The 23,740-nt window shown below is 44.5% G+C and overlaps 1 protein-coding gene across 3 annotated transcripts; it reads right to left on the reverse strand.

Annotated features, from left to right (window-relative positions):
- Positions 1-116: 116 nt before the first annotated feature.
- Positions 117-22,703, reverse strand: Fhip1b (FHF complex subunit HOOK interacting protein 1B). 3 transcript variants are annotated; one of them, XM_050131340.1, is made up of 12 exons: positions 22,569-22,703; positions 11,781-12,109; positions 10,998-11,639; positions 10,517-10,675; positions 10,265-10,351; positions 9,897-10,064; positions 7,148-7,227; positions 6,801-6,964; positions 5,404-6,195; positions 3,017-3,195; positions 2,693-2,858; positions 117-636 (listed from the first exon to the last, which is right to left on the reverse strand). In XM_050131340.1, exons 2-12 carry the CDS (start codon positions 11,916-11,918, stop codon positions 278-280), a joined length of 2,934 nt encoding a protein of 977 aa, XP_049987297.1. In that variant the 5' UTR covers positions 11,919-12,109; positions 22,569-22,703; the 3' UTR covers positions 117-277. The 3 variants fall into 3 exon arrangements, with proteins under 3 accessions (XP_049987297.1, XP_049987296.1, XP_049987298.1); XM_050131339.1 differs by having other exon boundaries at positions 6,759-6,964; XM_050131341.1 differs by lacking the exon at positions 117-636 and having other exon boundaries at positions 2,699-2,858; positions 2,994-3,195; positions 6,759-6,964.
- Positions 22,704-23,740: the final 1,037 nt, after the last annotated feature.

A 23,740-nucleotide genomic window follows, 5' to 3' on the forward strand; every position in this document is an offset into this window, starting at 1 on the left:
CAACCATCAGTGTTATCACCAGAAAGGCCCCTGATGATTCATGTCCCACCTGCATACAACTTTCACAGGGCCACAGCCCCAGAGATAAAGGGTGCCAAAGAAGAATGAGCACAAAATAGAGATTTCCCTTTTATACATATTGCAACAAGTTCTCATAAAACATTCATCTGAAATAAATTAAAAAGTCCATTTGTCACTGCCTCCAAACATAAAAAGGAGCCCGTGTCCTGGAATTCAGCCCAGGCCACAGAAGGCCCTGATTGTCCATGGAAGAAAATTAAGGATTGAGGGGCCCAAAGCCTGAGATGGGAGGAAAAGATACCTCCTCTGAAGTATCCAACAAGAAAGGCGAGGTGACGGCATGGGCCTGGGAGATGGCAGCCAACTCCTTGAGAAACTCAGGGAAAATGACTGCACAGTAGACAGCGTTCTTGACTCGCAGAGCCTCACCTTGTCGTTCAGAAGCCCCGCTCCGGGGGAGCAGAACTGGGGTTGAAGCGCCTGGAGAGCCCCCACCTAGTCCAAATCCTGTTCCTTCTCGCCCAGGTTGAAGAACCTGTGCTGCCTGCCGGGCTCTGGTGGGACTATGTGCGTGCCGCAGGAGTAACTCCCCTAAGGATGGCCTCCGGCTCCTCACTGAGAAGAAACAGGAGTATCAAGAAGGTGGTGGGATTAGGGAATCTGCCCTAGTCTGGGGAACAGATTCCCCAACCCCCTTAGGTTCTTGAACTTCTCCTCTGGGTTCTGGAAGAATGGAAGGACAAGATGGACAAAAACTGAATTGAAATTCCTTTTTTGTCTCATCTCTAAAAATGACTAAAGATTTGAGATAGGGGTTTTTCCTCATACCAAAATCCTACTTGCTCAGCTTTTCCCCTCTATCCAGTCTCCTCAGCGCCAGTATTTGAACTACTTTATTCCTTCCTTCCCTATGACCCCTCATCCTAAATTATTCTAACCACTGTTAGATGGCTCCCATACATACTATGCCCCAACTCTGTGTTTCCTATCACTCTCTAGAGCAGTGGTTCTAAACTTTCTTAATGCTGTGACCCTTTAATATAGATCCTCATGTTGTGCTGACCCTCAACCATAAAACTACTTTGTTACCATTTCATAACTGTAATTTTGCTACTGTTCTGAACTGTAATATACACACCTAATTGTAGGCTATCTGATATGCAATCCCCCAAGGGGTCACGACCCACAGGTTGAGAATCATTGCTCTAGCACCACATCCAACCAACTACTTCTACTTTGCTCTGACTACCTAAAGCTGACCTACATCATCTGCTCCTTCAATACCCACATGTACAACTGCAGTTCAGGGATAGTTTCATTTCTTAACACTCCACTGCCTGTCTAGGATCCGTGTCCTTATACTAACTACTACCTCATCACTCATCAGTCCCCGCCCTATACCACCAAGACCTCCCTCCCGCTGGGTATGCCCAGACAGCTTCACATTTATTTCTGTCTAACTTTCTGGATTCCATCACTTAAGCAGCCTAGACTCTAGCCCCTCGATTATGAGAAATGTCTCTAATGGCCACCTCTAACAGTGCTTACAGAAACACCATACAGACTTATTAATCTTGAATTCAGAGCCTTCACAACCAGGGTCTCACTCAGCAACCTACCTTCATTGGATCCAATAGGCATCTTATATCTATCTGCAGCTTCCTTCGGCTACAATTTGTCATTCCTACTTTTTTATCCTTTCTGCCTTAGTTATCTCCACCTGGGAAAACCCTGAAAATACTTCTGTGATCTTCCCTATGCTGACTTCATGTTCTTCTATCATTAACTCAACATCAATAATTTCTTCCCAAGGCTTCTCTCTCATGCACTAAACTATGAACTCAAGAACTTAAGAATGTCACATTTAATGCTTCCCTAGCTCCTCAACTACTACCAAATCCTGTCATATTTAATGCTTCCGTATCTCCTTAACCACTGATAATTCTGTAAAAACCTGCTTCCCAAGTAGTAAAAGACAAGATCTCCTGAGTATATTGGGAGCACGGGGACCACGGGAGAGGGTTGGAGGGGAGGGGAGCAGAGAAAAATGTAGAACTCAATAAAAATCAATAAAAATAAATAAATAAAAATTTAAAAATTAAAAAAAAAAAAAAACTTCCTTCCCATGTCTGCTCTACCAGATGCTTGCTGCTTTTCTTTCCCACTACTCAAATTCAAACCTCGCTGGTCCTGATTGTTCTTCCTGAATCCCTTCTCTTAACGCCAATTCATCTGCAATCAATCACTTCTAACAATAAGATTTTAAAAACCTCTCCTAGTTTCTTAGTGTCTGAAAGAAAAATCACTACTTCTACTCTAAAAGCTTCCACTCTAAAAGCCTCTTACTCTGGCCAAACCTTTCTAGCCATATCGCCAATTGCTCCACACCCTTGTAAAGCCCCCTACTCTCATTATTCGAAGGCAAATACCACATCAAGTTCTCATAATATCCAATACCCAAGAACTTCTTTCTCTTTCCTTGTTCTTCTACCATTACGTAGGTTTTTGTAGATACTGACAATTAGGGTCTTAATATAATGACTCTATCCTCTGACTCAAAACCTGGAAAAACAAAAAATGAAGACTCAAACTCTTCAGTTTCTGGATCTTAACTAACTTGGGCGAATGACGTGTCAGGGAGAATAAGGAAGGATTGTCAATTAGTCCTTACCTACAGACTCAGAGCGGCGGGGAGCAGGGCCTGCTACTGTAGGACCTTCAGCCCAGTCCAGCTTGCCACGAGCAATGAGGTACTTCTTGGCTTTGGATAGCAGAGCAGGGAAGTCCTCCTGAGAGGCTGCAAAGCTCTCAATCTTATTCTTCACAGATCCCAGCACCTATGAGACACAATTTTAGAATGTTTCCAGTGGTTTCACATTGACACAAGCCTTCCTAGCCCCACTGCACCTGTTCCCAGGCCACCCAAGGTCACTCTAGCTGTGGGCCTAGCCCACCACTGAGCCTGGACGCACCCATGCATGCATGCATCGCACACCTGCAGCAGGGACTTGACACTGGGCTGGAAGACCATGTTGGTGTTGAGCAGGAAAGAGCGGAGCAGGGGCTGGGGGTGACAGGCCAGCTGGGCCACCAGCCCCGTCAGCAGGAAGTTGACATAGACGGAGTTCTGCAGCATGTTCTCGAGTTTGGCAAAGAGCACAGCCATGAAGGGGCCTGGGAAGGGTGTGGGCACAAGGATACAAAGCCTGAACACAATGCACATTGCAAGCATTCCTCCCCTAACAAGACCCCCACTAGATGAAAATTATATGAGTGTGTTAAATGACCTGTGACCACTTTCTCTGGACAATTAAGGTATCCAGATGCCTAAGCTCTAGAGTGTAGACACATCTCATATTTCAGATGTGCTCTGTGACTTGATAAGTTGAAAGCTTGACAACATTTAGTTTCCTATTTATAGTAAAATAACTATACCTACCTCATAAGATAATTAAGAGGACCAATGAGATATCAATGTCAAATATCAAGTACAAGAGCTGGCAAGTTTTTTCATTTGATTATAACCATATCCTACAATGTATTTCTCAGTTTTTAAGAAGCTTCATTCAAGAACACAACAGAAGAATACACAGAGAACCAAGTCACAAAACTAGTTCCATGTTAGACAGAGTAACAAAATAGTGGGCAGAAAGAAAGCAAAAAAGATGAAACAACAACAAAGAAAGAGACTGTGAATTTCAAAGCAAGTAGAAGTCTTTAGAGGTACAGAGACAGTATCAGTTTTGTCTTCCAGGAGCAGGGAATCAAGGAGGTAGACTAGGCTCTACAGGAATAGAATAGCTTAGTTCAGAGGCACAGGAAACTGACTCAGGATGAGAAGAAGGGATTAGCATTCTATCCTAGGAGAAATGCCTAAAGACATGACATGACACTGGACCACTGAAGCCGTCACAGTATTTCCGATGAAAGATTTTTATAGAAAATAGAATATATTTAAACTATGATAGAAGAATGATGTACACGTGGTGAATTCTCAAACAGATTTTATACCACCATCTACTAGAGGTATCCATAGGACTAGGCTTAGCCCAGAAGTAATACTAGCTTAATGGTCCAAACAAAATCCCTAGCTTTATCCTTCTGTTCATTCCCTGGGAGTATCTTCTAAGGGTTAATGCAAAGAGTACAAATGACTTTACAAAGAAAAGGGAAAGAAGCATCAAAAGACTCTGCAAAAACCACACCACAACCTAGAGGTACTGAGCAGAAAAGGAGCGGAGCAGAAGCTAAACGAATAGGAAGATAGTTTTCTATAGTATGCTAAAGAAGGAATATGGCTCCAGACAGAAGCAATCCCAGGTTTATCAAGAAATGCAGCACACAGACTTGACTCTTGACAACTAGGATAGGTGGTGCCTTACTGAACTTCAATCTTCCATGACCCACTAATAAAAATCCCAGTGAAAAGCTACCATTTGTTATGTTTTTACAATGTGCCAATATTAAATTGAATGATTTTTCATGTACCAATGGTAGGCAGAATGCTAACTTAAAGAGTGCTTAATCTAAACTCTATAGTCTTAACCCTAGCCACTATACTGCTTCCCAGAGATTTTGTTTTGTTTTGTTTTCCCATGCTAAGATATAGATTACAGCTTGATAAAGACTTGTCTTGCTCACAAACAAAACAAAGAAGAACCAGTCCAAAATCTGAGGTTGAATCTAGCTCCAGAGGATCAACCCAAAAGGGCCTATCAGGTACACTTAGTACTATGCTTTGTCATTTGCCCTCAAAGAATATCACCCACATACCCCCAATCCTTACTAATCATATGTTCTTAAAATAACTGTATTGGACAGTCATGGCAACCAAAAAGGTACAAGACAATGGATAGGAAAATGAAATCAGGCCCTTCTTTGAAGAGACAGAGAGGAAGGTGCTAAACAGAAGGGAAAGCACCAAAAGAGCTGACTCCAGGGCCATTAAAGACCTAGCAGAAGACTCAAAACCCAAATACACAGACTGGTGGGAATGGCACAAAACAGAGGGGCACATGTGTCTTTCGCACAGAACAGTACAAACATCATTCATGTGGTTCAGATATATTATTAACCAAGCACAGAGCATCCTATTTACAAATCCCAGGAAATGGCCAGACTAAAGGAAAAGGAGGAGCATGCATACAAGGACACACAAGGCTCAGACTTAAGTCAATATACAAACTAGCACAAGCACAGAAACACATAACAAGAAACATGAGGACACAGTATTACATGGTGTATGCAGAAGGGACTCAAGCAAAATGGATCAGGGCTAGGCAAACACACAGAAATGGCACAGCCAAAAAGTCTTAGAACTCTGCACAAACATGTTGAGAACATGCAAGTGTACACAGAAGAGGCTTAAGTTAAATAGCTTACCAGTGAAGGGCTGGCTCGGCAGCTGGTGGAGAGTTCGCAGAGGGCTGCTGAGGAAGGGGCCAGGGGGCTCAGGAGGGCAGGTGAAGCTCTCGTAGGCCTCCTCCTCCTCAGGAGGTAGTGGAGGCTCTAGGGGAGGCTCTGAACCAGCTCCACCATTGCTCAAAGCCACCTCCAGCTCCCGGAGCTCTTGCCCAAAGCTCTCTAATCCTGCCATACCCTCAGAGGTACCCTCTAATAATTCCTTAACTCCTTCCTGTGGCACCAGTCGTGGCACCAGACGAACCTTCTTGGCTCCTTCTGGCCATGGTCCTGGTACCCCATTGAGCTGGGGTGGGAGTAGGTGGCCAGGGGTATCCCCTACACCCACAGCTAGCCCCCTACTCCCTAGATTTTCCTCCCCCCCTTCCCCCACATTGTCCCTGTCCTCTTCAGGCAGTAGGCAGCGTTTCTTAGTCCGGGAGCCAAGAGGGTTAGGCTCAGGAGGGGGCCGCTCGCCATCATAAGGGGCAGACCAGGTTCGGCAGGCACGGACACAGCGGTCTACACCACGGCGAGCCTCACGAAGATACTCCAGATAATTGTCTTCTAGCTCACCAGGCTCCTCTGCAGGGCTAGGCCGTCGGCCAGGGCTGGAATTTGGGGATGCATTAAGCCCTGGGGAACGTGGAGCTGGACCTGGGGACTCAGGGCCACCTAGACTCTGCTGCCGAAGAAACAAAGCCAGACGGGATGGTGTGGAGGGCCGAGGCACTGTTACCACTGAAGAAGAATCAACACTTGGGCTTCCAGGGCCTTTACAGGGAAGAAAACATAAGCAAAATCAAGGAGATACATCAAGAGGATTGAACAAGAAATACAGAGGCTAAAGGAGAAGATAGTGAGGAAGCCGAAATGGAACTATTTTGATAGCTAATTCTCCAGTCCCCAGACTAAATCACCCTAATCAATCACTCCTCACCACCTCCATCAATGAAAAAAAAATGTAAACAGAGCCAGGTGGTGGTGGAGCACGCCTTTTTATCCCAGCACTCCTGGGAGGCAGAAGTAGGTAGATCTCTATGAGTTTGAGGCCTGCCTGGTCTACAGATTAAGTTCTAAGACAGCCAGAGCTGTAACACAGAAAAACAATAAACAAAAATCAAACAAAAGAACCCACCCAAACAGAACACATGATGGAAATAAAGGAGAGAGGCAGACTAGACCTTTCCAGAAGTAATTTATCGGGGAAGGTTAAAGATCTTCTCTGCAAGACCACTCATCAATCTCCCCAGAAATGGAATTCCTCTCACTGTCACCTTCCTCCCCTCTCCATACCCCTGCTTTCTCTCTAGGCTCCCATAGAACCCAGGCCATACCCGTGATGTCCTCCCTTCTCCCTGCCTCTCTGCTAGGCCCACCTCGTGCCCATGAGGCATGCTCTGGACGAGGTGGGCTAGGGGCATGGTGCCGACAACAGCGAGGGATTAGGGAGAGAAACTTGTCAGCTGCTCGTCCATAAAGATCCACGTCACGCACAGCTGGCTTCTGGCTCAGCATCACATGGTTACATGGGACAAGATACCTGGGAGATAGTAGAAAGAGAATATGTCATCAGGAAAGACAGCACCTGAAAGCAGGCCAAGTGAACTACATTGCTAAACTAGGCTCAGGAGGACCCTCATAAGCAATCCCAATACAGCCCCATCACCCCAACAAAACTAGGCCCTGAGGGTCAGCCATCCCTCAGCCCTGCCCCCACAGGTACCTGAGAACCAGCTGCAGCAGAACATCCTCACAGCTGAGGTTCAGAAGGGTCCTGAAGAGACTCAGAGAGACCATGCAGAGCTGAGGGGGAAGGGGAGGGAGGGAGTCACCATAAGAGCTGTCTATCCTCCAAACGATTCACAATGGGAACTCTCATTCCCCCAACCCCAGGCCTAACCAATCACTCCAAGAACAGCCTATGTACCGAAGTCTAGCACATACACAGTATGTTATGTATTAACCAGATAAACACATAATCTTTGTGAACGAGACTTTACTAGTGTCAGATCCACTAGAGTTCTACAGACCCTATACATAACTGGACTGTCAACATACTGATTCCATCAGTGCTCCAAAGAGACCCCAAGAAAACAGACACTAAGAAACACTATACCAAAGCAAATAATTCACAGGAAACTAAAGCAATATTACAGTCAAGTAAACACCTGTCAGAAGTCACATAGTAATTGAATGGCTGACAATAAGGAATCAGAGGGAACCTGGAAGAATCCCAACTGGGAAGTAGGTGGAGTCTGAGTCACCTCTCCATCCAACCCCAGTGTCTCTGAGGAGGTGGAATAAAGAGAAACTCAGGGCCACTGACAGGAAAAGGAAAAAGTAAGTGAGAAGGCCAAGAGCAGACAAACCTTTTGTTTTAGAAAAAGAAACCTTACTCATTTCTACCTAGACAAAAATAACACGTACAGTAAGCTAACCTCACTGCTCTGAATCCCTACAGCATTTTATACTTTTCTTACAGCAAGTATGTCAGGCATCTTGGTCTTGTATAGTCTGGGCACTGCTTGTTGGGTGGCTGTGAGAGAACTAAGTGGATCCATAGTAAGAGAAAGTTCACATTGGATGTCCTAATGACCACTTTAGCCAGCTCTCAGGTCTCAGACTCGCTCAAGAATGGTGGGTGAGCAGGAAAATAGGTCTTCAAAGATCTCCTGCCTGAACCTATAAACATTTTACTTGGCAGACCAGAAGAGACTTTATAGATGTGATGAAAATTATGGACTTTGTGGGCCTTACAGTGTGGCTCAGTGATAGAGTACTTATTTAGTATGCATAAGGTCCTGGGTATAATATACAACATCATAACCTAAAATACACAGTGAGACTGTCTCAAAGATAAAAGAAAAAGAAGGCCTGGGAAAGCAGCTCAGTGATAGTGTGCTTGCCTTTGCACACACAAAGCCCTGGGTTTGGCTCCCAGGACTGTTTATAAGAAAAAATTGTAAAGAAAAGAAAATTTGATAAGGGGGCTCAAAATATAGCAGGGATGTGACCCATCATTGTTGGCTTCAAAGATGGAAGAAGTAGTCAAATTGGGGATGGTCTTCAACAGACAGCAAGAACAGTCCAAATATGTACTCCAGAACTAAAAGATAATAAAATGTTTTAAATCACTAAATTTGTGGTAATTTGTTTTGATAGCAACTAGTAACTAACCCAGATAACTTGTCAGGCTCACAGACAAGTTAGCCAACGTGGCTCACTTAAAGGCACAAAAGCCAAGCTAACTACCTAAAAAAAAACTGGAAAGTAGAAATCAAAGCATTTATATATTTAACATGGGTATCCTTAAATCAGAAGAGAACTGGTTCCTCTAAGAACCAGAAACTAAGAAGTAGAAACCCAAGAACATGAAAAGCTCATAAAAAAAAAAAAAACCTTGAAGATTAACAGAAATGCTAGAGACTAAAAATAATGAAAGAAAACCAAAAAGGTTAAGATTAGAATGAAAGAATGGCAGATAAACACAAGAAGAATGGAAATAAATCTCACGAAGGAAATTAACTGTCAAAGCAATCCAGGAGGTCAGAAAGAGCTAATACCATGGCATGTTCTATCTTTAAGAATAAAAGTTTATCTTTATAAAATTAAGCATCTCATATCAGAAACATACCCACCTCTTCTTTTCTCTCTTCTCTCTAAAATGCATGACTGGAATCTTCTCAACTCTCACTGCCTTCTCCCTCTAGCTCATTCCATCTCTAGTCACAATACTCATTCCCTGTTGCATGCTGTTCCCTCTGCCTAAACTGCTCTCCTTACTTAATATTCAATAGCTGACTCCATTATCTTAGGCATAACATGACATCCTCTGAAATGTCTTCCCTGGCCAATCCACATTTTTACTAAACTTTTTTTTGCACAAATAGTAACCTCAATTTTCAACTATTTTAGTAACTTACTTTGATATTTATACTCTCCATAAAATGAGCTCTAAGACAGCAGCAGCAGTGACTACCATAACACCTAGTGACCCAACAAGATGTCATTATCAATAAACTTGTGCAGGTAGAAGGAATATAAGTGGGCAGGTGGATGGATATGTGCCCTAACTACAGTTCAAATCCAAAGAGAAGAGAAGGCAAGCCAACAAGGAAAAGCTGAACCATTTATTAGTACAGACACAAAACTCAAAGCTCTCTTCTATCACCCACAGCAACTGTATAAACAGCTTAAGGGAACTATGGAGCAATACATAACAATCACTGCACCATGGCAAAGCCTCTGCCCATAATGGATGACTGTGTTGTAGATGAACATAGTATAAAAACAGGGAAGCTAATTAAATTCTTTACTCAAAATGGCTAAAGTTTAGTGCGACAAACTGCCATGCTAAAGTGAATACCAGAGTCAAAACTCAAAAAAAAGACCAGAAACACCTTTTGACAACAGAAATCAGAGAAAGATGGCTCACCCAGGTAATAAGCCAGGACAGAGTTTAAGAGCCATACCCGGGAGTTGCTGCCAATACGGGCAACAAGGGTGTCAAGGATGGTGTGGGTGTCATGCCGGTGTAACAACAGGAATCGCAGGAAGGTACGGAGCAAGGCAGGCTCAGAGATGCTCCGCAGGAAAAGTTCCAAGTAGGCGGTACTGGCAATCATCTCCTCCACAGAGGTCTGGATGAAGGGGAGGCAAAGCTTGGAGACTTAGGTTTCCCTGCACATATATGGCTCATAATCCCTGGGTTCTAGGGAACAAGAAGTATCAGAAAGGGAAAAGAGGAGGAAAACGCTACCCAACGCCTCCCATATTACTCATTTCACTGGTCAGTCACACAGCAGTCCAGGTCCTCCTCTGCCTCACCTATCATCCTTACCTTGTGCAGGGCAGGGCCCATGACAGGCACCAGGAAACCATTATGGATATAATCAACCAGCTGCTTCTGTACCAGGGGGTGAGCTACCTAGACAGAACAAGAGGGGAAAGAGGGGATTATGAAGAGTCTACTGCCTGGAAGAGAGCATAGTAATATAGTAAAGATAGACATCCTAACCCCAGGAAACGGACCCGCTTACCCCAACTTCCCAGAAGTACCAAGGATCACACTCCTTAGGAACCCTAGTCCTACCTGAATGACTGCATTGCAGAACTCTAGGGAACTCATGAAGAGTGCAAGCGCTGGCACTCCTATCCAGTCTTCCCGTCGCAAGCAGTGCCAATCATCCCCTGGAACTTCAATCTTTCGGGGCAGTGAGGAGTATAGGGCACTCAGCCCTGTGGCCAGCACCTAAGAAAGATTACCAAAGATTCAGATAATGTAACGGCTTTGGGAACTAACTAGTCAAAGGTTTGAAGGGAATACAGGTTAAAAAACACGACCAATGCTGATAGCAAGTTGCCATGTGTCAGGCCCTCACCTACAACACCTGCCCTATCTAGTTATGATCATGTTTCACCCCCCATTCCAACTCTAAGGAGTTGCTTTCAAATCTGAAATAAAGGTCTCTCTCTTCCTGACACCTAGCCTTTCCACATCTCCTGGATAGGAAGATGATGTTTAATGTCCACATACATGCCACACCCTACTCCCCATCCTAGGGTTTGCTAACCGGACAGAAATAAGAGTGATCTGCGATGTAGCGGCCCACAGTAGGGCTCCCATCTGAGAGAGCCATGAGCAGAAGTAGAGCATCACGGGCCTGCTGACCCAGGGTGCCTTCTCGATGGACAAATGGGACAAGGCGAGAAAAGAGGAGAAGACGTGGAGCAGCTCCAGGCTCAGGAGGTGGCTGCAAGAAAAACTCGAGCAATGAAGGCTCCCGAGCAACACACACACACAGTTGGCTGAGAAGTAGCACCAGGCCTTCATCCAGTGCTGGGCTACTGGGCACAGGACGACCACAGGCATCCAGCAGGGCAAGCAGAGCCTCACGAACTGGCCCATGCCGCAACAAAGGCTGGCGAGCTTCGCTCACAAGCATCTCAAATAGTTTCAGCTGCTCAGCCCGCCGTTCCTCAACTCCATCCCCAAACTCATCCCATTGCAGCTGCCATGTCAACACTCGGCTCAGCAGATCTTCATGCAGAGCAAACTCTAGCAGGGGCCCAGGGCCTGAAGAGGCTGAAGGGATTGCTCGATCCTCTGCCAGCAATGTTATCATTTGGTACGTGTGGTTTCGCACAGCACTGAGATCATCAGCTGTGCCTCCAGCAGCTGCCCGAGGGCCTTGCCGCTCCAGGATTCGCACCACCTAAGGCAAAGGACAGAAAAGAAGAAAAAAAAAATCTAAAATGATAAGGTAACTAAATGGGGTGATAAGAACACAGAACTCTGAAGGTTACGGCTACTAGGGTGAGTAACAGACTAGCTATTTTGTCATGGAGTCTCCTACCTGAGACCAGTGATTCTTGAAGACCATGAGGCATGTCTCAGGGTCAGCCACGACAGGGGTCTGCAGACTGGCCCCTTGAGGTACACGGTGCCCAGGGACCCGGGAGGCCAGCCTGCTCAGCCAATTCATCTTCTCCATGAGGCAGGCTGGACAAGGCCAGCAGCCTGAGGACTATACTTTGAGATTGTACCAGCTGGAGGCTTTCTCCACTTTTGTCTCCAATCTGCTTCATCCGGTCTGTAGGAGCCAGTAGCTGGCCATGGAGCCACAGATTACACCAAACTGGAATAGCAAGCCCGGAGTTCACTGCCCAGTCCAGAGCTGCAAACCTAATTCAAAGGGAGAAGATGAAAAGGATAAATAGGAGCCCACCACTCTCAGCTTCCCTGGAAGAATAACTCAGCAGCTTTCCACTGAAAATTCCACATAGCTGGTGGCAGTGTACACTTTTAATCTGAGAGCATGGAAAAGCAGAGGCTGGCAGACCTCTTTGAGTCTGAGACTACAGTTGGTCTACAGAGCAAGTTCCAGGACAGCAAGGGCTACTCAGAAAATCCTGTCTCAAACAAAACAAAACAAAACACAACAACAAAAGGAACTCAGATCCACACAGTCAGCACATGAAATTTACATGCCCAAAATAGAGCACATAATTTCCACCACCAAACCTGTAGCTTCCTCAGCCTTTTCTATCTCAGTAAATGTCACCAATGCTCACCTACATGCTCAGATCAAAAGTCTGGACATGGTCCTTTTTTATGCTTTTCCTTCCAATATCTAATTCTACAACAAATCTTGTCATTTCAGAAGATTATGAGTTCAAAATGTCAAAGCTAGCTTGGGCTACATAAAGTTCAAGACAAGCTGAGGCTACAAAGTTATGACTTTGTCTCACAAAGAAAATAATGGATGAAAAAAAGAAAATTAAAATCATGTCTCACTATTACAATAAATTATAGTTCAGTTTTGAGACAGGATCTCATATATTGAACAGGCTAGCTTTGAACTCACTATGTAACCCAGGCTGTCCTCAAATTCATCATCCTCTTGCCTCACGGCCTCACCTTTGCCAATTCTGTGATTAAGGGATGCATGCCACTATGCCTGGCTTAAATTGCCCTCCTAAGAGTTTAGTCTCCATTCGGCAAGCATAAATTGTAAAACCTAGATTTTACTCCATCTCTCCTCTACTGGACAGCCAGGGACTTCCTATCACACTAGTAATCGCCCTAACCCTAACCTACAGAAGCCTGGACAACGTAATCTCTCTGTCAGTCTCCTCCTCACTCATAGTTTGGTCATAGGTCGTATTTCCTATTCCCTGAGCCTAGAATGTTCTGCACTCTTCCCCTTACTCCCACAGTTCCACTTAAATGCATCTTCTTAGAGAAGTCCACCTTACTTAACAATTGTATAGTTTATCTTCCTACCTTCATTTTCTAGCTTCTTAATCCCTTCTTAATAGATTCTATGATCTGAAAACTATCTATCTTACCTATCTTCTCATCTTCTCCATGAAGATATCAGTTCTTTGAAGGCAGGATTTGCCTATCTTACTTTTTTTTTCTTCTCAAAACAGGGTTTCTCTGTAGCTTTGGCGCCTGTCCTGAAACTAGCTCTCCCAGGCTGGCCTCGAACTTACAGAGATCTGCCTGCCTGACTCCCAAGTGCTGGGATAAAAGGTGTGCACCACCACCACCCAGCCCTTAATTACTTTTTTAACCTCAGTGTCTAGAATAGTATCTATCTGTTCAATGTTTGAATAAATATCTGCTCATCTGCTCAATTAATGGACAAATAACATGCACCAAACTAGCTATTAGCCCACAGCTCCCTCTCCATCACCTAACACCTTTTCATCAGTATTGTCTCTAATGAGTAAAAACTCTTCAGAGGAACTGTTGCAGGAGGTCCTTCCGCTTCTCCAGCCAATAGCCGCTGAGATACCAGCCCATTGGGGCGTGGTCTCTCTCCCTTTAAAAAAAGTGGCTACTTCCCTTCTCTCCCTCTTTGCTTCCTGTTCCGGTTCCTCAGACTAGACTTCTTCCTGATTGCGCAGAGGGCTGTTGTCTGGGCCGGTTATCTGTAAGTTTTTTCCCCTTTAAATAAATACCACCCTATTAATCATAATTCCAAACTGGTGTGGCATTGTTTATGACTTACGCCTTCAAGGAACTATGTGGTTCAGTCATGTTTCCTCTTTAGACTCAAAAGGAACTTAAAGAACCCAAAAATATAATAGCAGTCCCATACTCTGACCTAAGGTTACACTAACCAACACCTCCTTTCATCTATTTCACTCAGTCACCTCATCACAACTAAAGGAAGGTGGCAACTGGGCCAAAGGACACCTTTTATAGACGAGATCTTATAAAGGGAAAGCCAGTCCTAAAGATCAGGGAAGATACATTCAACTGATTAACTCAAGGTATAATGTACTAATAAAGTACTAGGCACTCTGCTAAGTAAGCACTAGAAACACAGGTAAGACAAAAATAGGGTTGGGTGGGCAAAATACATAGAAATATTTGCAAACCACTTTGGAAATCAGTGTGGCGGTTTCTCAGGAAATTCGGGATCAACCTACCCCAGGATCCAGCAATACCACTCTTGGGAATATACCCAAGAGATGCCCTAGCATACTACAAAAGCATCTGTTCAGCTATGTTCATAGCAGCATTATTTGTAATAGCCAGAACCTGAAAACAACCTAGATGCCCCTCAATGGAAGAATGGATAAAGAAAATGTGGAATATATACGCATTAGAGTACTACCCAGCGGTAAAAAACAATGACTTCTCGAATTTTGCATGCAAATGGATGGAAATAGAAAACACTATCCTGAGTGAGGTAACCCAGACCCAAAAAGATAAATATGGTATGTACTCACTCATAAGTGGATTCTAACCATAAATAAAGGACATTGATCCTATAATTCGTGATCCTAGAGAAGCTAAATAAGAAAGTGAACCCAAAGGAAAACATATAGTTATCCTCCTGGATATTGGAAGTAAACAAGATTGCCAGGCAAAAATTGGGAACTTGGGGGTGGGGGGGGGGGGGGGTAAGGGGAGATGGGGAGAAAAAAGTGAGAAGGGGAGAATGGGGAGAGCTTGGGGGAATGGGATGGTTGGGATGGAGGAAGGGTGGATATGGGAGCAGGGAAGTATATATCTTAATTAAGGGAGCCATTTTAGGGTTGGCAAGAGACTTGACTCTAGAAGGGTTCCCAGGTGTCCAAGGAGATGTCCCCAGCTTGTTCATTGAGCAGCTGATGAGAGGGAGCCTGAAATGGCCCTATCCTATAGCCATACTGATGAATATCTTGCATATCACCATAGAACCTTCATCTGGTGATGGATGGAGATAGAGACAGAGACCCACATTGGAACACTGGACTGAGCTCCCAAGGTCCAAATGAGGAGCAGAAAGAGGGAGAACATGAGCAAGGAAGTCAGGACCACGAGGGGTGCACCCACCCACTGAGAAAGTGGGGCTGATCTAATGGGAGCTCACCAAGGCCAGCTGAAATGGGACTGATGGAGCATGTGATCAAACCGGACTCTCTGAACGTGGCGGACAATGAGTACTGACTGAGAAGCCAAGGACAATGGCACTGGGTTTTGATCCTACTGCATGTACTGGCTTTGTGGGAACTTAGTCTGTTTGGATGCTCACCTTCCTATACCTGGATGGAGGGGGGACCTTGGACTTCACACAGAGCAGGGAACCCTGACTGCTCTTTGGACTGGAAGGGGGAGGGGAAGTGGGGGAGGGGGGAAGGAAATGGGAGGAGGTGGAAATTTTTAATAATAAAAAAATAAATACTCAAAAAAAAGAAAAAAATTCAGAAGTTACAGCATATAGGCAAATAAGGAAGCTGTGAATAATGTTATTAAAACGAAAAAAAAAAAACTAAGGGTTAAATCTTAAGAACACCAGGACTTAGGGAAGCCAAGTGTGGTGGTTTGAATAAAAATGGCCTCCACAGGCTCATAGGAAATGGCACTATTATGAGGTGTGGATTTATTGGAGGAAGTATGTCACTGGGAGTGGGCTTTGAAGTTTCAAATGTTCAAGTCAGGTCCAGTGTCTCTCACTCTTCCTGCTGCCTGCTGATCCAGATGTAGAACTCTCAGCTCCTTCTCCAGTACCATGTCTACCTGCAAGCCATGCCTCTAAACCTGTAAGCCAGCCCCAATTAAACATTTTCCTTTACAAGAGTTGCCATAGTCATGGTGTCTTCACAGCAACAGAAATCCTAAGACACACAGAGAATTTGGTAAGATTTAGCCAGATGTAATGAGTGCTGCATGTCTATAATCCTAGCACTTGAGAAGCTGAGGTACAAAGATAGTCAGTTTGAGACCAGCCTGAGTTATATAACAAGATAATTTCTCAAAAAAAAAAAAAAAGAAAGAAAGAAACAAGACAAAAATGCCAGGTCATTTTTGTACAAAAATACATACATGGTGTATGTATGCCTTTAATCCAAGCACTCAGGAGGTAGAGGTATATGAATTCAAAGCGAGCCTGAACTTACATGGAGAACTTCAGACAAGCTAAGGAGTACAAAGAGAAACACTGCACCCCTCCACCTCAAAACACACACTCACACACACACATACCAGACACCAAAAACAGTAAAAGTAGTCAGAAATTAAAGAAGACATTCAAAATATAGCAATATAGAAATCAAAAATGTTTATTTCAAGAGACTGGAGGGAGATTGCCTAAAATCCCATATAAAGAAGTAGAATGAAGATAGAAAACAGTTCGCTGGTTTTATTGAGGGTTTTTTTTTTTTAGATAATCTTATAAAAAAAAATTCAAAAACAACTGAGAACCAGAGAAATATATGATGTATTTTAACAAATTTCAGTGACATAGAAAAAAAAAAAAATAAGGCAGTTTGTGTTTTAAAAAAAGGGGGGGGGGCAAGAGTTCATATGGTTCTGACCTGAGTGCTGGCCCAGGCCTGTACCCTAGGACCTGGGAGGCCGAACAGGGGGAAATCACAGTTCCAGGCCAGCCTGTGTACAGTGTGTGCAGAAGAAGAATTTGTGTCAAAAATGGGAGGGGGGGCTTTTGTTTGGGTTTTGAGTAGGAAGCTTCATGTCTTTTTGTCAACTGAGAAAACAAGTCTGAAGAAAGAAAATTGATATAATGAATAAATAAGTTAGGAATAACAGACAAAAACAAGGAATAAGATATCTGAGAAAGGCATATACCACCTTTTCAAGAAGGAAGGAAAACTAGCACAGGATGAGAGCAAAATCAAAGGGAAGTATCTACAGCCTCACCCCCTAGTCACCCCTCACTCCGGAGACTAACAGTCAGGGGAAAGGAGTGAGACAGCAGAGAAGCCAGAGTGGATGCTTTACTATTTCATAAACAGCTTCCTATAAACCATCAAACATGCACACACACTAGCAGCTATGACCACAAAGGATGCACTGGAAGAAGTACTTATAGTCCCAAGATTTGAGGTCCCAGGAAGATACAAGCTAAGAAATGCAAAGCCCAGAGTTAAACAATAGAAATTCTTCCCTCTAACTGCTACTAACATTTCATGTTGGTTTCTTTAATCACTGCCTATACCTTTGTAAATATAGTCCCATTATTAATTAAACTCTTGTGAAACCCAGCCTGAGCCATCTGCCACCTGCCACCTGCCAAGGAGCTTGACTGATACAAGAATATCACTGTTTACAGAGTACTCTCTACAACATATCTCATTTGAGGACTGAAAACAAATAGAACCTTATGCTCAGAAAAGAATAACACAAATAGTAGGTAAGGCATGAGCTCTGAAATTCCTCAAACAAAAGTCTGAATCTCAATGCACCCTGTTCCAGTTATGTGATCTTAAACCACAAATCTGAGCCTCTTTCCTTATCAAAAATTTCCTAAGAAAATAAGTATTCTTTTTAAGAATTAAGTAAGGGAACAGCACTCTGGGCATAAAGTACATATTCTGTAAACTGTTTCTTTGCTCTTTTCCTTTCTGATCCTGTTTGACCAGGGTGTTCCCATCTCTGAGATAAGAGATCTAATCTGCTCTAATGTGTGTCTCTCACACTCAAGCCTCAGTAAGCCCAGCAAAATAGTATGTCCAAAATAAACCCCCTCCAGGTTCTGAAAATCTAAAAAACTCCTATCTTGTAATATATCTGGGGTGCCCTCTCTTGCTCCCCTGCTTAACTACCACAAAGCATCTACAGATGTAAGAATGACTCCCCCCCCACCTTGAGCCTTTTCTTATTACCTCTTGTAGCTCCTGAAAAATAACCACTTGGAATATGCATCTCAGAAATCAAAACTGAACACTTAACATAGGCTGTGCTTAAATACTTAAAATACAAAAGGCCTTGGTATTCCTGCCACCTATTTAAACTCCAAGCAAAATTCAAGACAAGATAAAGAAGGCAGAATTGCCATACAGTTATGACGCCCTTTGTCCCACAGCAAAGTCCAAAGAAAAGATAGATCCCCCCCCCCTCCCATTTATCTGCAGTTTCAATCATAAGATGAACAAGAAAAAAGCAGTTGATTTCTCCAATCTACACATGGCCAGTGTCAGCCACTCTCCTCAGGGTCCAAAACACAATACAGCTTTATAGGCCTACACAGCAAAAGGTGTCAACCAACCTCAGAAAAGCAGGGACAGGAAGAGGCTCAACCTCAGCCTCCATTAATAACCTTTGCCCTGGGAGAGGCAAAGAGAAAGAAGCAGGAAGGGACTTTACCAATCAAGGAGACCAAATGACCTTCCAAGAACAGACCTCTTCCTAACGAAGACGGATAAGGCTGTTACCCCAAACACTAAAAGTGGAAAGACCTGATTAAACCTGTAAGAAATACAGTGGGGTGGGGGCACCTAATAGCCTATCTGGAGTTCAACTCACACGTACCCTCGCCGCTTTTACATGTCTCAGACAAATGGACTACCAGGAAATGAACCACCTCCCCAATACTACCTGGGCCTCTCGCAGGCATCTCTTCATCTGAGTGGATTCCCATAGGCACAAAGTGAACTCGGAGCACACAGTAACTGCCTTTACAACAGTGGCTCCTCAATGTCACACAGTTATCTCTAACCCTGTTGTTTGAAGGTAACAAAGAGGATGTCAAAGACTGGGTGAAATTGATCCTAAAGGGTAAGAAAAGTTCACTAGGCAAAGAAAAGATGTTCCTAGAAGAGGAAGCAGCTTTTCAATGATTTCAAGTCTAAAGAAGCAACATGTTTGTTAGAGAACTGTGAACAATTTATTCAAGCTAGAACACAAGGGAGTGGCAACAGACAAGGCATGAAGAGGTGAGCCGAGGCCATATTAAGAAATTTGGATGTTGTCCTACATGCTACTAAGAGCCAAAGTTTTAAAGCAGTGTAGTTCCGTGCTTGCATTTATATTTTTAGAAAGATCGTTCTAGGAATGGGCAAGAAAAGACCAACTTTTAAAGCTTTAAAAAAAAACTAGGTAAGAGCTAAGGAGCTGAGGAACCAGGCTAAGGTTGGTGAAGATGTGGCAATAGAGATAACAGAGGGGAAAGTATATTACCATCTTAGTGACTAAATTTAGGAGGAGAAGGAGCAGAAAGAATAGAAGATGACACCAAAGCCATCCTCTGGATTGATACAAGACACATGGATGCAAAAACGGGTCAGGGCAAAAACTCTTAAGTTCTGTTCTAGGCATGTTAATTCAAAGATATCTGTGGATATATATCCATAATGGATATGTATACAGAACTCAGGAAGAGACTGAGACAGATAGAGAAGTAATCACATCACTGTGATATATTCTTTATATTTCCATATTCTCCCTCTAAACTACAACTGTCATTCTCTCTCCAAACCAAAATAAGAGCTCTGTGCAACTCTATGAAAGTCCTATGCAACTTCAACAACTTATTTCTATTGTTACCTTATGTTCCCAACAAGAATTTACTGAATGAATAAATGAATGAATTTGTTTTCCAAGTCCTAGTAAGAGTGGCTGGCATATGAACGATACGGGAAAATGGCTACATACACCACCACAAAATGTTTCTATCAGTACAGCACCCACATCCACGTCTCATCCTCTCAGACCTACCACAATCCTCTATATATCAGAAGTCAAACCCCATTTTAATCGATGCGTTACTATGGCAACAAAGAGTTTAGTATAGCGAACAAAAAGCTTTCCAGATTCTGTGCTTTCTCTAGCACAATCGAGAATTTAGACAAATCCGAAGAATGCTCTAACATGCCAGCCAAGGCTACATAGTGAGACCCTGTCTCCAAAAAGAAGAAAGGAAGGAAAGAAGGATAGGAGGGAGGGAAGGAAAAGAAAAAGGAATTATTTAACATGTGATTATGAATATGCACCAGATACTATACATGCCTATTCCATGTCATTAACACGATATTAAAGCCCTTGTCCCTATGACACTCTCAGTCCCCTTAATCTCTTTTGCAAGTAGACAATTACAAATCATAAAGCTATACTTCTTGCCAGTATGAAGTCTCAATTTCATCACAATTTTTTCAACAACTATGTCATGTCCTTTCCCACATCACCTTTCCTTTCTCTTACAAACCTTCCTTCCTCAAGTAACTAGCACTATGAAGACGCCAAACTCTGAGTGTCTTGTCACTATCCTATGTGACCTCTAGCTGCTGAACCTGACTCATCTCTGAAATAAAATCCCTTTTTCTACTTCACCAGGTATCAATATAATTTCAGCAAATTTTGAGGCTGCTACGTAAAGAATGAAACTTTAATTTTAAAATGAGTTATTTAATATGAAAGCAAGAATGCTATTCAGATATCTGAAGTTACATAAAATAACTATCTAAGTACTTATTTCTTCCACCTAAAACAACACACATACACCACTATCATTCCAAACGTCAGGATTTCATAAACCTGTGAAATATTTTTAATTAAAAATATGGTGGTCAGCCAGGCTGTGGTGGTGCACGCCTTTAATCCCAGCACTTGGGAAGCAGAGGCAGGTGAATCCCTATGAGTTCGAGGCCAGGCTGGTCTACAAGAGCTAGTTCCAGGACTGTTGTTACACAGGGAAACCCTGTCTCAAGGGGGAAAAAAATATATGGTGGTCACTTCCTATTTTCATGATTTTCTTTAAACTTAACATCTACTTTACCAATATTTATTTCTTTGGTGAAGAGCAAAGAGTATCTTAACACCAAAAGAGTAAGAACAATAACCTTGGGATGAGGTAACCCCACCCTCTTAGCAGTACTGGGGATCAAACTCGGGCCTTGAACACAGTAGGGCACTCTCCCACTAAGCTGCACCCCCAGTTCTTTCTTCCGATCTCATATAGATGTGCACAGCCAGGAACTGGATGGCTCAGTGTTGAGGGACCATTATTCACCAGCCTGGTATACTTGTAGGTCCTATAAGTTCTGATAGTCTGGGCAGGCGGCCAACAGATTTATCATTGTGAAGAAGGACTCTCTGGCCTCCAGAAAGAAGAAAATATATCTATATCACAGTTTAAAGTAACTAGCTCTGAAGCTGATATTCTAATTCTCAAGGGATGATCTTCATAGGAAACGATGGTTAAGGAGGCTCACAGTGCCTCAGCTACCTCGCCGACTGTCAGTAGAGAAGACCCAGTGATGGGAAAATGGCCATTATCACTCACAGAGTGAGTCCAGCTTTGCAAACTTCATGTCTGTGTGGGTTGGTGAGGAGATGGGCTTATTAGATTCAAATAAAATGAATTTGGTTACAGGGTATAGAGGGAGGGATGACCTGTGAACGAATAGAGAAAACTTTTCAGGGTGGTACAAGTATTTGGCATCTTGGTTTACAAGTGTGCACGTACGTCAAATCTTATCAGTTTAAAGGAAGAACAGTTTATTGTGCAAAATTTACCTCCACAAAGCAATGTCTTGTTTTTGCTTTTCAAACTCCTGAAGAGAGTAAACCTAACTGCAGGTGACAAGCCATGTGACTTAGAATTAGCAACTGCGTCCAATACAGATGACAACCACGGGTAAAGAGGAATGGAGTAAGGGAGTCGAGAAATAGGCAGAGAAAATAATACAAGCAGTTCTATCTCTCCACCCCTCCCAAAAAAAAAAAAACTTCGTGAGGGTCTCATCTTACTTAAAGTCTGCTTACGAAAGCGGCACCTGATGAAACTGTGCTTCAGTTATTATTCTGTGGAGAAACTCAAACATTTTCATTACCATAGCTATTATTGCTCATGATGCTGTTTTGTGTTGGTTTTCCCCCACTCACAGGGCAGCCATGTGCACAACAAATGCACCTGTACTGTCCTTCCTTGCTCTAAAACTATTGCTGTCCCTGGACAGGACTGGACATCCGAGAAGGCCCCGCAACCAACCTCATCTCTTAGCCAAGTCTTACAACCCTCAGCCCCTCTTTCCTCTTTTGCTCAGTCTTCAACTCCTCCATCATCGAGACACAGCCAGCCCCCGCAAGTTCCCGCCTTGGCCTTTAACGCTCCTCATCCTCGCACAGGCCTTACCCCCTCAACTCTCGTCCCAGGACGTCCCTCACCTTCCCAAGCTCAGCGAACCCACACCCTTTGCAGACGGGGTCCATGAGTTACCCCAACCTGACCCTTCACAAAGCATCCCAGGATCTCCTCCGCCTGGCTTCCCGGTCCACAGCGCCCAGGCTGTCCCCCACCCCTACCTCAGCCGCTCGCAGCAGCCCCTCACCACCTGCCAACCCCTCACCCCGTCCCTCACGCCAGCAATTCCCCAGCCCGGTGCCGTCATCCCCAACCCCTCGGCACCTTGCGCCTGTGCGCGAGCCGCGGCCCACGCGTCGCTCTCGCTTGCACCACGCCACCCTGCCCCGGCCTGTCGGCGGCCGGGCTAGGTGAGTTCAGGCCGCCGCCATCGCTCCTCAGGCGCACCAGCCGCGCCCCGCCCCGCGCCACACGCAGCCCGCGCCCCCGCGCACCTCACGCAACCGCCCAGCGACGCACGGCTGGGCAGCGGCGTGCCAGCTCATTGGCCCGCCCAGGCCCCAGCTAGAGTGTCGACGCTCGTTTCCCGGCAACGACCGAGCGCAGGGGCGGGGTCGCAGTCCGCGTTTCGAGGAAGAAGCGCTTCCACACCCGCAGGCCCCGCCCCTTCCCGCCTCAGGCTCCGCCCTCCTGAGGATTCCGGCGTGTCATAGGGGCCGACCTGAGAAGAGGCGGTGGCCTGCGGGCAGGGGCGGGGCCTGAGGAGAAATCTTGGCACCGGAGGGCAGAACTTGTTCCTGGGGAGGGACAAGCTTCGGGACCGGGAACGACCTGGCCTTGGACAGCACCCCACAGGGGGCGGAGGCGAGGGCCAGGGCGGGGGGCGGGACCACAAGTCCTGGGCGGTGCTCCAGCGTCAAGTGGGCGGGGCTTCTTCTGAAGTCTGCGCCAAGGGCCAGTCTGTGGGCAGGGCCTGTGGAGAAGGCATCTAGACTGTGCTGACTGCCACCAAGGTAGCTTATTTTCGCCAGACTTGTGCACGCCGCTTGGATTTTTCCTTCCTACCCGCAGGGACCGCCTTTTCCTGGCCTTCTCAAAGCTTCCATGACCCAGTAGAACGCCGAATAAGTTCCTACACGACAGCCTGGGTTCCTGATCCATTAGAACCGGTCTCTCCAACAGATAGAACGCACTATCAGGGCTGTAAAAGGAGAAGCATCTAGAAGCAGCACTTTGCGTGATATCTGGGCACAGAAGATGGAGCTGAGGATAGCTTCCAAGAGGAGATGCTGGCTGACACAAGAGTGAGAAACGCTAAGATAGAGTCTGATAAAGTCTGTTGACATATTATTGTTACCTAATTGTGATCATTGTTCTATAAAATAGTTACATAAAATGATGGATTACAGAACATGGGTAAGGAATTTACAATTTTATTTTTGCCACTTTTCTGTAAGTCGAAAACAGGTTCACAGTAAAAAAAATATTCAAAAAAA

Source organism: Alexandromys fortis, unplaced genomic scaffold (assembly GCF_014885135.2).
Source record: "Alexandromys fortis isolate MF-2015 unplaced genomic scaffold, M_Fortis_MF-2015_v1.1 scaffold_329, whole genome shotgun sequence".
Taxonomy (NCBI): domain Eukaryota; kingdom Metazoa; phylum Chordata; class Mammalia; order Rodentia; family Cricetidae; genus Alexandromys; species Alexandromys fortis.